Raw genomic sequence first — 13,935 nt, forward strand, 5'->3', positions numbered from 1 at the left:
TTGTGCTGAAAACCTTAAACAGAAGAGAATTCTTATCTGTTTGTAGCCTCCATAATCTTCTAGCTATCATTATCTTGTTTCAATTTTAATTATATAACCAACCGTCAAAGTTAATAATTTATTCTTCACTTACATTTTACCACTCATTGTCTGTCTAGCAATGTTCTTCAAGGGCAGCAGTTATTAACATTTCAAATGGCACGGGTGCCCACACCATTTGATGAATGAAGCGTATGTACTCAAAGATATAACCAACCAAATATATAAACAATTAAACACAAGAAAAATTAGCACATTTTTTTTTTGGCTAAATGAAAAAGAAGCACACAATTTGATCTAACAAGCTTCAGTCTTATATTATGTATACATACATTTTAAAGTTTTCTGTTTTTCCCTCACCTAATTATACTGATCTTAATGATTTATTTTATGATCTTTATCTCCTCCCTGTACCAATTTCTCATCTTCCTCGATCAGTTCCTCACTCCCTCTCTAGTGTCTAGACACACTTCTGAGTGGAAAAAAAAATAATAATAATAATAAAAATAAAAAAACCTTTGCAGACAGCAGACAATGGCTTCACATGATGACCATGACCATGCCCATAACCAGCATCATCATCATGACCATGATCATCAACACCACCATCATGATCATGACCATGATCATACTCATGGGGATTCAACAACAAAGTCACGGGTGGGCCCTGATGGGAAGGTGTACCATAGCCATGATGGACTGGCACCACACTCACATGAACCCATATACTCCCCAGGCTACATCAGCAGAAGAGCTCCAACACTTCTCACCAGGGATTTCAATGAAAGAGCTTTCACTGTTGGCATTGGTGGCCCTGTTGGTACTGGGTATCTTCTATTTCCCATTTTAACTATTCTATTTTGTTGCTTGCTTCACATTACCATGATAATTTACACCCATCTATTTTTTTTTTTCTCCTTAAAAAAAAAAAAAAACTGAGAAATGATTGATTATAATACTAGTTTATGAACTGCTAATTTTAGGTTCCTTTAAGTTCATGTCTATATTAAGATTCAAATTCTTATGGGTTACTGGGTATAGTGTTAGTTGGTGTTTGTTGGTTTAAGTAGTCAACTTGGTAACTCATTTATTTTCCAAAGTTCTTCCTCAATAATTAGAAAGGGCTGTCCTCTTATCCCTCATCATTCTTTCTGGATAAGTTCAAATGTTTGAGAAGTGTGGCATTCACAATGAAATCAAATACTAACATTGTATTTGTTAGTCTATTCTACGAACCTATTTATCATTCTTATTGGATAAGTTCAAAAGTTTGAGAGTCATTCACAATGAAATCAAATACTAACATTGTAGTTGGTAGTTTATTCCATGAACCGATTTATTTGAGTCATTTTCATTATTATAGTTAATATTTCTTTCAGGCTTCAATGTCTTTTGACACTTGATGATGTGCACTTGTATACAATTTTGAGCTTTGGTTGTTTCTTCCTATCATTGATTTTGACATATTTACCTTGTTAAGTAACATTCTCTTGAAATGTGAACATGGATGATTAAAAGGGAAAATAGAGGTGTATGCTTTTTGATGCCTTCATATAAGATTTTTAATTCCTCCACCCCGTCATTCAAACTTCATGGCTTGATTCCCCTTTTATTTCAATTTATATATTGTGCATTGCTAGCCTGTTAAACTCAATGAACAGGTAATGATGGAGTTCTCTTTCATGCATACAGGAAAACAGCTTTAATGCTTGCTCTCTGTAAATTCTTGCGGGACAAGTACAGTCTTGCTGCAGTAAGTAGAATTTCTAAAAGCTTTGAATTTTTTTCTCAATTATGATTTATTTCTTCAGTGTTAATGAATTTATGGAATTGGAATTGATGATTTCCGCTCACATTTGAGCTATTTAAAAGATCATCAAACAGAAATGCAGCTTTTCTAAGGAAAAATTTAGCACTTAGCTGAACATAACCGAACCAATCAACAGCTGATCCTTAGTGAAAATTAAGAAAGAGAGAGGGGACAGAAGAAAAAAGAAAAAAGGAATGTCACCTTCACTATTTTGAACTGAATAATTGCTTGAAAGTATTTGCAAAATTCCAGCCCTGAGGGTATGAAGCTTTTCTTGAACCTTGCAGGGTAGTTGATGTTTGTAAAGACCTTGAAGCCTATGTGGATCATTTGCCTGAGGAAAGGCTATATATACATAAGATACATTGTAACAATGAGGCTTAACCTAGAGGTTCATGTCTTGAAGTTATAGATAGACATACAGCTCATTCAAAAGAAATCTGCATTATTTTTAGTGGTTCACCGTTCACCTCAGATTGACCTAATCTCATTTCCCTTCATTACTTCCAAACGCATTTATACACATACATTTCATACTGTGTACCTATGTTTAAGCATTTCATTCTTGTATACATGTATATATTTACTAATCCCAAAAATGAATCTTGATTTATTTACACTCTTTCTAGCTTATTATATGTAGATTTGCACTTCCCTCTTTAGCTAGTCAAGAATGGATGCTACGTATTTAACACATTCTCAACTCATTTAGTATCTTGTTTTGAATTGTTTAACATGACTGTGCCCAAAACAATATATAACCATTTGTTTAAATTATATTCTAGAGTCAATATTGAAGCTTGAATTGGAAGCAAGATCTTAGAATTGCTAGGGTAGATTTTGCTTACTTGGCATATCATCTCACTTCCCTTGCTTAATCTTTTTTTTAAACAGTGTATTATTTTAAATTACTTGGTTGCTATTTTTCTGGAGATCTCAAGCACCCGTAAAATACAATTTTCTACCAGTTTTCTGTTTTAACGATTGCAAGAAGTGAATTAAAATGTTTCTTTAATAAAAAAGTCCAACCATTTTGGTTGTTCGATATCAAAGGCTGTCAATTTGATGGCCAGTTCAGTGTAACTGTGTAATAACTGGCAACAGAGAGCCTTGCAAGCGGTACCATCCTGATCTGGAGGAGGTGGTGGGGAAGCTACTGCCTGCTGGTTCAACCGACCATGGAAAAGCTGCTTGCTGACTCCAAGAGAAATACAACTTCCTTTTGAAAATAACCTTATTATTCATACAAAATGATGGATGGTCTAATATAGGAGCTTCATATACATGGGAATATATATACCATTGAACCCATGCTAGACCCTTTGCATGCTCTATGCACACAATCAGTCAACATGTTTTAATAATTTGAAGTGTGATGTTAATAGATGCATTAAAACGGATGGATTAAGAACTATGTAATTATTGCAGGTGACAAATGATATATTCACAAAAGAGGATGGTGAGTTCTTGGTGAAAAATGGAGCACTGCCTGAGGAAAGGATTCGTGCTGTAGAAACTGGGGGCTGCCCACATGCTGCAATTCGTGAAGACATTAGCATTAACCTTGGTCCTCTTGAGGAGCTTTCTAACTTATTCAAAGCAGACATACTTCTTTGTGAATCAGGGGGAGGTACTTTCACAAAAATGATTGATGTGGAATATGTTTTATTTTAAATAGATATGAACTGATATGAAGTTGGCACTTCATAAGTTAAATTGGCAATGATGGTCATATTGGAACCACAAAAACAAAATTTGGAGTTGAGTGGCTTAAAAAATTAATTTGGGAATAAGCAGTTAATTAAGACAAAAATGGCAGTGATGATAAATCTTGGAGTCCTTTATTTTGACATGCAGGGGGCAGGGGGAGGAGTAATAAGAATGGGTCTTACTGGGGAATTAGATATTTCTAAGAAAAAAAAGGTTAGCAGCTTTAAGCACTCTGGATATTCAAAAATAAAAAATAAACGAATAGTTTGTGATCTGTTTGTAGAAAATAGTTACAAAATAAGGATATCATTTATATAATAGATGATATCATGTGGCAACTAGTTTTGACGGTTGGGGTCAGTTGCTCGCAAGTTTTACTGGCTAGAGGCGAGTCCAAAAAGCTTTTCTTTAGAAAGGTTACCTGCGTTATCAAAAAAGAATATATTTACAAAATAAATTTGTAACAAAATTGCTCATATCAAATTGTGTGTAAGTGATTCAATAAAAAAAGTTTTTGATATTCACTTGAATTTGTGTTGTTGCAGATAATTTAGCTGCCAACTTCAGCAGAGAACTGGCTGACTATATCATCTATATATTACTAAAAGCTGAAGCGTAGCATTTAATGTTGCTACGCTCACGTTGAGCCACATCAGCCGCCACGTCATCATTTTTTGTTTTCAATTTTTCTTATATATTTTTTAAAACATTTTCTCATTTAAGGTGACTTAATTATTTAAAAATTAAAATATCTTTTAACCATTATTTTTATTATTAATTTTTCAAAACTCTCCTTTCCTTTTACTTCTTCATCTCCCCACTACTTTCTATCTTAATATCATTCTTTCTCTACCTTTTTATCTTCCTTTATTTTGACTCTTCTTATTCTCAATATCTTACTATAAATTTGACATTTTCTTTTTCATTCTATGCATAGTTTTCTCACACAAAAAAGGTTACTTCTCTCTCTCTCTCTCTCTCTCTCTCTCTCTCTCTCTCTCAATTTGTTTTTCATTTTTTGTTTGATTTTTTTTTATTGCATCAATTCTTTAGGTTGATGAATTTTTGTGTTAATTAGAATTTTACTTTGAGTTGATGTAATTTAGTTTTGTGTTTTAAGTTGTTATCTTCTATATTCTCTTTGATTAAATATTATCCTACTGCATTATACATATAGTGTATAATAATATATTGTTATTATATTACATAGAATGACTTAGATAATTTGATGTTTATTGCTATTGAGAATGAACTTTTTGAATCAAGTCTAAAAAAATATGAACTACTATATATCATTTAGATAAAAACTTTTATCATAGATACATTAATACTTTTTTTGCCACAAATTTAAATCACGCAAGCTTAATAATTTTATATTATGTGTTAGCATTGTCTCTACTTCTTCTTCTTCTTCTTCTCAAAAATATTATGTATCATCTTTAAAGGATGCCAACAATATTGATCTTATGGCAAAAGTTACATAAAATATTGAGAAAAAAATGTTTTATATTACAATCTACTAAAAATGTTTTTTAAATATTTAAATCTTTCTATTTTTCATATCACTGACGTGTTTTACAATTATCACATGTGTTAACTTAAGTCTTAATATCCTTAAGTTGTTTCGGCAAAAAGAAAAAAAAAAGTTGTCACAAAAGAGGAGTTTGTGTAAAGTTTTTTGCAAAATGAAAGTAAACAGTGAAATAATGATTCATGAATTAAAAAAAAAAAAATTATCTATACATATTTATCTTGTGCTGTTGTAACTTTACATATAATTTTGCATTTATATGTTCATTTACTTTAATTTAGATGTTTATAACTTAATAATGAAATCTATAAACAAGGTAAGTAAAACAATCATATTTCTACCATTCAAAAAGTCACAAATTCTTTTTTATGAAAAAGGCATTTTACATTTCCTTGGAATTATTTTTAAATTTTTTTTTATAAAACCTTTGACATGCTACTAACCTAACCACTTCATACATTAAAAATATTTAAGGCTCATTATTATTTCCATTAATATATTATGGATATCTTAATTGATTGAGACCAAACTAGAGAAATGCCTTTCATATTTTCTTGAAAATTCAGAAGGAAAAAAAACCTTTGACATACCACTAACGTAACTATATCTATAACTATTTAAGCCATCCATGATATCTATTTTTTATTGATAACCATAAAATTTACAACTAGCAAGTGAACATACAAAGTAATAAAGAATAAATGAAGGAAGAAAAAAATAAATGAAATCAAACGTCAATTAATAACCGTTATTTGGAAAATAAAAAGGTGGTCTAGAGGAATAAGAAATAAAATAAAGATGGCTATACAAAGGACATTGAAAACTTTATAGTGCAATAAAATCAACCATTACATTCACTTAATTAAATCAATAATCAACAATTAAATATTATAATACAAAATTTAAACTTAAGACTAATCAAACTCTAACTAGGGAAATTATATAAATAAATAAATATATATATATATATAATCATAATCTTCATACACAATAAATAGTTTTACCTCTTATTTAATGTTTATTTTATGCAAATCATTGACCAATAAATATATGATAATGAAAAAAATGTTATAGACAAGATTATGAAAAATATGATGAAACTTTTTTTTTTTTTTAAAACTCTTTATATAAAGTCTAGAGACTAAAATAATATTTTATCTAAAAAATTAACACGCGCAATGCGCGGGTCTGCGACTAGTTTATATAATAGATGTATCTGGTGGTGATAAAATTCCTCGCAAAGGTGGTCCTGGAATCACCCAAGCCGATCTCCTAGTAAGTGCTTTCTTAATTTCATAGCTGTTCCTTTTGTTGTGACATGCACCTACTCTGTCAGTGATCAATATTGTCGACCAATTTTAAATATGAACTACTCAGGTAGTCTGATGAAAATGAGTTGATTCCATTGGATTGCAGGTAATAAACAAGACTGACCTTGCACCAGCAGTTGGAGCTGATTTGACTGTTATGGAGCGTGATGCACTTCAAATGCGTGATGGAGGGCTATTTGTCTTTGCTCAGGTTGGGTTGAGTGCACATTTTATTTGGTTGTCATAAACATTCTATTCAGCATTATATTGGTCCCATGAGCTAATGGGAGCACGATTACATTAATCTTGTGTTTCCATAGAATGTGTATAATGTGAAATGTGATTTAGAAATAAAACAGAAATTAAGAGGGAGACTAATAAAATAGAGATATGACCGATCAGAATGTGCTCGATGGCATTGTTACCTGTCATGGTGCATCTTGACCTGAAAATATGTAAAAATGTGCTCCGTGGCATTGTTTACCTGTCATGGCACAATGTCAGAAAACTTTATTGTGTTTCATGTGCATGATCCTAAGCTTGCAATGGAAGAGGCTTATCTCAAATGTGATAAAATAAAAAATAAAACTCACTGGAAAATGTTAGGCAGGAGTTTGAAATGAGCAATTTTATTTCAACAAATGAGAAGGTCCTTCTATTATATCATTATGTTGGGGTTCTGGACCATTCAAGGATAACTTGTTGGATAGTCATGAGTCTCATGAGTTATGACTTACACAGTAGGTTCCCGCCCCACTGATCATCTATGATGCTGGGAATGTTGCTTCCTCAAATGTCACCCTCTTAGACAGGCAATGTTAATGTAGTCCAAACCTTTATTATCTAACATCTAGCACAATATATGGACTATAGAAGAGAAAACATTGTCTTTCTATTTCGAATTTTTGATGCCCTTGTGTAAATGTCAAAATTTTTGTTGTCCATGATGTATGTATGCAGGTGAAACATGGGGTTGGCGTAGAGGAAATCGTGAACCACGTATTACAGGCTTGCGAGCTAGCAACTGGGAAGAAGCGTCATTGAATTGTCTTTCACCTTGTATTTTGTATCTTATGTCACTCTTGTATTGGATAGCTATTTAAATATCCGTGCCTTCATTTTGCAATAATTTTGACTTTGTTTTCATGCATTCTTCAAATTTGGATACCCAAGTACTAGTTTGAATTCAGGTGTACTGATCAATATCTTTGTCTTGGAAGTTATTACAAAGAGGTCTGTTGTTTGGAGAATGGAGGTCTTTTGTTTGCATTCATATCAATCCTAGAAGAGTAATTCTGAAAACGTTCTATAGTATTAGGAAATCAGCAAGTCACGTGGTTTCAAATCTAAAAACTTAAGTCTGATTGATTGTTCAGCCTATGTGCTAAATGAGTAGGGCAATGATTTGAATGGATTCTAGAGAGATGTGAGGGTTTTTTTTGCATGTTAGGCTAATTTCCCAAACATATGAATTATGTGGCTGATTTTGAAACATTTTTGTTATGTGATAACTTTTGAAACTCTAGTCTCTATAAGACTCAAGTTACAATGTGAAGAACTTGAGTCTTTGAAACTTGAGTTCTACTAAAAAAAAAAAAAAAAATTAAAAAATAAAAAAATAAAAGAAAAATAAAAGAAAAGAAAAGGAAAGTGGTCATATAACAACTTGAGTCTTTGAAACTTGAGTTCTACTAAAAAAAAAAAAAAAAATTAAAAAATAAAAAAATAAAAGAAAAATAAAAGAAAAGAAAAGGAAAGTGGTCATATAACAAAAATGATTCAAAACCAGTCATGTAACTGATATGTTTGGGAAATTAGCCAAACAGGCATAAAAAGTTGAGAAAAATTTTTGTTATGTGAAAACTTTGGAATCTCTAGTCTTTAAGACTTGAGTTCCACTTGAAACTAATAATAATAATAAAACCATCTCATAATTTTCTCCATGGAAAGTGGTCACATAACAAAGCTGAGATAGTTGGTATAATAAGCTGAGATGTGAGTGAGACCCAGGCCAATTTACATTACAAAAACCATCTAGGTGGTCAAATATATATTTCTTTTCTTTGTTCATTTTCACATGGGTGCCACATTCCCTAATTCCCCAGGGTAGACAAATCTCCTACCATTGTTCACTGTCCACATATGTGGCCTTTCAGCAACCCACCATATTATTAAGGGTAGAAATTTAGCCATCAAATTAATGCCTTATCCCCTGCAATCTCTCCCATCTCCACTCTAAATACATATGTATATTCTCACTGTAAGAGACAAGTAGAAACGGAGAAGCACTAAGAGATAAAGAACTAAGATATATATATATATATATGGCTCAATTTCCCCTTCCTTCAAACACTAACTACCTATTTATAGACCACGGAATTCAAATGATAATCAAACATAATTCACAAACAGTTTTGGTTAACAACACAGTAGGTTATATGAGTTTCATTAGTAATTGACAAAGCTGCTAACAGATTCGGATACGGATGACAAATTTTTTTTAAAAAAATGTTAAATACTATTAGTCCTATCCGTTAAATACTATTAGTCATATCCGTCTCTTTCTTGGTACCATTCTTCATTGATGTTTGCATCTGAGTCATGGTTATCATAATAAGGGTCATTGATAGTAAAATAGTGGTCATCTAGAAGGGAATTGAGTAGCTCTCAAGATTCGACACACACACAACCACGCTCACATGCGCACGTGCACGCACACACGCACATATATATATGATGTGGTGGATGGTTACTAGAGTAAGCAATTCAGAAATAATTTCGCTCTAATATTTCTTTCTCTTGTGTTTATATATCATTGATTTTACAACATAGGCCAATTTATTCTTATTACAATTTGTACAAGCATATAGGCCCACTAAAACCCATATCTAAAAGCCCACACACATTATGCATTTTTTATTTATTATTATGGCCCGGCCCACTTTTGCAGAAGAAATTTGTTCTCTAGTTCTTTAGCCACAGAAAGTTTTTTTTTTTTTTAAAAAAAAATCCCCGTTGGCCAGAACCCAGAAGAAGCAGTAGCAGCAAATAAATAAAAAAATTTTCTTTCCTTTGATCAGTAACAAAATAGGTAAATACCCATTAGCATTACAAATTGGGGTTCAAAAGTTTTTTAAGTTTGAAAAGAAAGGAAAAATGGGTGAGGAGAGTGAGAGGAAGAAGACAACAAGGGTGGTGGAATCGCTGGGATGGCTAACGGAATCGACGATCATGCCGAAGAAACAACGTGCCATAGCTGGTGTGGGGCCCTCCTCTATTCTCGAACTCAAGGCTCAACTCTACAAGTCTCAGGACGAGTCCAAGAAAACCAAAGAACTCTCCGGCCCCGACGTCCATTTCCACCGCGCCAAGAAGATCCTCCCCGCCCCCACTCTCTTCTCCGCCAAGAACTCCGGCGTCGATGCTCGCGCTCTCAAGTACCCCTCTCTCTTTTAATTAAATAATTAAAAATTAACATATATATATATATATATATATATATATATATATATGATGTGGTGGATGGTTACTAGAGTAAGCAATTCAGAAATAATTTCGCTCTAATATTTCTTTCTCTTGTCTTTATATATCATTGATTTTACAGCATAGGCCAATTTATTCTTATTACAATTTGTACAAGCATATAGGCCCACTAAAACCCATATCTAAAAGCCCACACACATTATGCATTTTTTATTTATTATTATGGCCCGGCCCACTTTTGCAGAAGAAATTTGTTCTCTAGTTCTTTAGCCACAGAAAGATTTTAATAAAAAAAAAAAAAAAAAATCCCGTTGGCCAGAACCCAGAAGAAGCAGTAGCAGCAAATCAAAAAAAAATTTCTTTCCTTTGATCAGTAACAAAATAGGTAAATACCCATTAGCATTACAAATTGGGGTTCAAAAGTTTTTTAAGTTTGAAAAGAAAGGAAAAATGGGTGAGGATAGTCAGAGGAAGAAGACAACAAGGGTGGTGGAATCGCTGGGATGGCTAACGGAATCGACGATCATGCCGAAGAAACAACGTGCCATAGCTGGTGTGGGGCCCTCCTCTATTCTCGAACTCAAGGCTCAACTCTACAAGTCTCAGGACGAGTCCAAGAAAACCAAAGAACTCTCCGGCCCCGACGTCCATTTCCACCGCGCCAAGAAGATCCTCCCCGCCCCCACTCTCTTCTCCGCCAAGAACTCCGGCGTCGATGCTCGCGCTCTCAAGTACCCCTCTCTCTTTTAATTAAATAATTAAAAATTAGCAATTTTTTAGGTTTAGGGTTCCGGCTCTTTTTTTGGGTGGTAATGATTTTTCAGAAATTGCTCGTGTCGCGGTGTCTTAACCCATGTTGTTGCTAATATTAGTAATAGTAATCAGACTGAGATTTTGGGATTTTTATAGATTTAATTGCTTTGTATGAACTTATATTATTGATCATTAGGTTTATCAAAGGAGATAATATTTATCTATGCTTCCAGTTTTTGCTTTACATTCATTGGGATGATTGATAGTAAAACAATTATAATTTGCTTATTTTCACTATAAAATAAGGAGATTACAATAGTAGCACAAAGCCACTCTCACAATACCCAAATCCACACGCAGCACAGTGCTGTCTTTTTATGTATAGATGTACTGGTTTCGTGTTTAGGGCCTAGGTTGAATAATTTTGTTGTATTGAAATCCAGGGACAAACTTGAGCTGAAAGCAGTTAATGACGGATCAGTCAGCTATGCGGCGTTAGAGAAGAAGGCCGAATTATATGAGAAGCTAGCGAGGGGAGAGCTGTCTGATGAGGAAGAAAAGGAGAAATATTGTGTGGATTTCTTCCGCAAGAACGTTGAGCAGGATGAGTCAGAACAACCTCGGGACCAAGATGCTTCTTCTGCCACAGTACCGCCTGAAAGTGAAGATGGTGAGAATGATGCTTCTTCTTGGTTTAAGACAAAACCTTTGGGGCTTGGCCGAGTAGCTGCGACACTGGACAATGACGAACACAAGCGTTTTGTAAGGTAAGGGTTTTAATTCTTTCTGGTTCAGTACACAGAGTTTGTTATGTTGAAATACTTTTAATAATAAATGATAAAACAAGGTCAAAGATTTTAATTAGCTTGTAAATGGTTGATTGGGGCTGGGGTTTTAGCAATTCAAATCAGTGTATTCAGATGCAACTTGTTTGTTCAGGTTTGGTTGTGCAAACTAGTCCCTCCATACCAAATTGTTTGTCTACTCAAAAAAATCCAACCCTTTTTAGGGGACATCATCTAGTGCATTATTTTTAAGTAGAATCTTACCAATTTTCAAAATTATCCTTCTTAATTTAAATTCGAACTAACAAATGGAAAATGAATATTGACTTTTAAAATAAAGTCATGGTTAAGAAAGTGATGGGGAATGTAACTGGCAGTTCCCTTTGAAGACTTATAAGAGGTGAGTGAAGGCTAGTTTGAGTGCTGAAGCATTAATTTGGGGTGTTTTGCATGATGGAGAACTCTATTGGGACCTTTCTTAGTCTAAATTAAATTGAGTTTACTAATGCACTTTATTTGACTGTTTATGTAGATTAGAAAGTTGCTGGGCTAGTTTTAAGTGAGTTTTCCTGAGTTCTAGAATGGGATGTTCCAAGGGCGCTTGAGTCTTATTTTATGTTTGACTCCTTTTTCAATATGGTTTAGAGGTTCTCAATTACTTTTCTTTATTATTAGGAGCTGAAATATTTCTTGGAAAAGATTATTTAGGCATCCTAGACTCCTAGTCTTGTTGGGAAAGGTTCTGGCAATAACCTATCTACTGTGTGATGCTTAGGGTTTATCTTTCTTTGTTTCTGGTTCCATTCACTGTGTGACACCAAATTACCATCAGATTCATTCAAAATCCAGTTTTTTATTAGTTGGCCCTATCTAAACTCTTAAATCCCAGACACTATTCAAGAACCCTTCAAGATCTCATCAAGATATCTAATTCAGTGTTGAATTTATAAAGATCCTACATCAAAATTGGTGCCCACTAAAGTTTCTTTTCTGTGAAAAAAGTTATGAACATTGTGTTTATTGACTTTTCAAAAGGGACTATTTTTTATCCCAATATAGGGCAGAGGGAGTATCAATCACTTTGTGACTGGACATTTTAATTTATTTGAAACCTTCGTTTTCAACTAAGAGAGAGAGCATTGTTATTGTTATCTTCCAGTGCTTCTTACTATTCATAAGAACTTTGGGTTCTTAAACATTTAACCCCTATAATTTAATTCTGGCTATTAATTTTTATTTTTTTACCTCCTCCTCATTTAGATTGCATTATTACAATTGATTAGTCAGGATTGACCTAGGTTCAGCTGTTGAACTTCTTTGCTAATTTGGTTGTGGTTGCTGTTGTTTACTCATTGAAATTGCATTATTGTGTCTGACAAGTCAGGGTTAGCCTAGGTTCAGGTGTTGAACTTCATTGCTAAGAACGAGTTGCTTATGGTACATGGAATTTAGGCAAAATCCAGTCATAAAGCAAAAGGTCTTTTATTTTTGTAAATGGCTAAATGCGCAATCAAGTAGAACATAAATTCTCGATGAAAACAGCTAAGTAATGTTCAGTTGCTAATTGTATATGTTCTTTGGGTTGTTTCTGGCCTTTGGTGTTTGAACTTTATCTCTCCTGAGTCCCATTGCATCATTTTGTTATTAGAAACTGCTACCTGTGTGTCATATCACTACGGCAAATAATTTTTGTGATTGTGGCTTTCCATAGGGAAGTTCATGAAGAAGTAAATCAAGCAAGAGAAAAGGCTTCTGAGCTCAAATTGCGCAGGCAAGAGCAAGCAGCAACTCGCCGGGAGAAACTGAGACAGGCTTATTTAAAGAAACGGCTAGAGAATTTAAAAGCTGCATCCAATGCAGAACAGACATGATCAACCTAAGGCAAGGATCATATTGTTTTGTTAGTTGCTATTGACTTAACCAGGTCAAGGTGCTTGGTCCTTACATTCATCTCATGGTGAAATGGAATTCACTTCATCCTTCAATGTATTTTTTACTCGTTACTTTTTTATCTGTGTACAGTAAGGTTGTTTACGGTATAAATTATATGATAATGTTCACTTATCTGAACGCACATTGTGCCGTCCTTTTAGGCTTTTAAACGACCTCTGCCATCCAAAAATAGAAGAAAAATAAAAAGTTAGGTCATTTTTGTAACTATTTTTGTTTTTATGTTTACATTTACTTGTTTTTAAGGGAAAAAACAATTATTTATTATTTATTTTTTGTGTTTTGTGTTTTCAAAGTGAAAAACACGTTTGGTTAGTTAAAAAGAAAAAAAAAAGTTTCTAAAATCAAAATAACAGAAAATTTGTTTAGTTACTGTTTTTGAAAGGCTATAAATTTTTTGGAAGTATTTACAGCATTTTGTCTATTCATTCTAATTCAGAAATATTTTTGCTTCAAAGTGTTTAAAATGAATATACCTAGAGTAATTATAAAATTAAATGCTTTGTATGTAGCATTCAACTCATAGCTTGAAACTTTAATCATAACAAAACTTGAACTGTATCA

The 13,935-nt window shown here is 33.2% G+C and overlaps 2 protein-coding genes across 3 annotated transcripts; both read left to right on the plus strand.

The window, feature by feature from the left end:
* The first annotated feature begins 558 nt into the window (after positions 1-558).
* LOC112003532 (urease accessory protein G) lies at positions 559-7,650 on the plus strand. Its single transcript, XM_065775394.1, has 7 exons — positions 559-866; positions 1,732-1,792; positions 3,278-3,479; positions 4,105-4,149; positions 6,289-6,365; positions 6,507-6,611; positions 7,361-7,650. Exons 1-7 carry the CDS (start codon positions 574-576, stop codon positions 7,442-7,444), a joined length of 867 nt encoding a protein of 288 aa, XP_065631466.1. The 5' UTR covers positions 559-573; the 3' UTR covers positions 7,445-7,650.
* A 1,773-nt stretch (positions 7,651-9,423) lies between these two features.
* Positions 9,424-13,491, plus strand: LOC112012492 (uncharacterized protein At4g18257). Of its 2 annotated transcripts, none has more exons than XM_024044871.2 (3): positions 9,424-9,837; positions 11,080-11,403; positions 13,133-13,491. In XM_024044871.2, exons 1-3 carry the CDS (start codon positions 9,557-9,559, stop codon positions 13,290-13,292), a joined length of 765 nt encoding a protein of 254 aa, XP_023900639.1. In that variant the 5' UTR covers positions 9,424-9,556; the 3' UTR covers positions 13,293-13,491. The 2 variants fall into 2 exon arrangements, with proteins under 2 accessions (XP_023900639.1, XP_065631468.1); XM_065775396.1 differs by lacking the exon at positions 9,424-9,837 and adding an exon at positions 10,180-10,614.
* Positions 13,492-13,935: the final 444 nt, after the last annotated feature.

The sequence above is a fragment of the Quercus suber genome, unplaced genomic scaffold (genome assembly GCF_002906115.3).
Source record: "Quercus suber isolate HL8 unplaced genomic scaffold, Cork oak 2.0 scaffold_110, whole genome shotgun sequence".
Lineage (NCBI taxonomy): Eukaryota > Viridiplantae > Streptophyta > Magnoliopsida > Fagales > Fagaceae > Quercus > Quercus suber.

Coding starts and splice junctions, on each gene's coding strand:
- LOC112003532 (XM_065775394.1), top strand. CDS start 574: ATGGCTTCACATGATGACCATGACCATGCCCATAACCAGCATCATCAT. Junction 4,150..6,288: donor AGAACTGGCTGACTATATCA/TCTATATATTAC, acceptor GTCTGCGACTAG/TTTATATAATAGATGTATCT. Junction 6,366..6,506: donor TCACCCAAGCCGATCTCCTA/GTAAGTGCTTTC, acceptor ATTGGATTGCAG/GTAATAAACAAGACTGACCT.
- LOC112012492 (XM_024044871.2), top strand. CDS start 9,557: ATGGGTGAGGAGAGTGAGAGGAAGAAGACAACAAGGGTGGTGGAATCG. Junction 9,838..11,079: donor GTCGATGCTCGCGCTCTCAA/GTACCCCTCTCT, acceptor ATTGAAATCCAG/GGACAAACTTGAGCTGAAAG. Junction 11,404..13,132: donor GAACACAAGCGTTTTGTAAG/GTAAGGGTTTTA, acceptor GGCTTTCCATAG/GGAAGTTCATGAAGAAGTAA.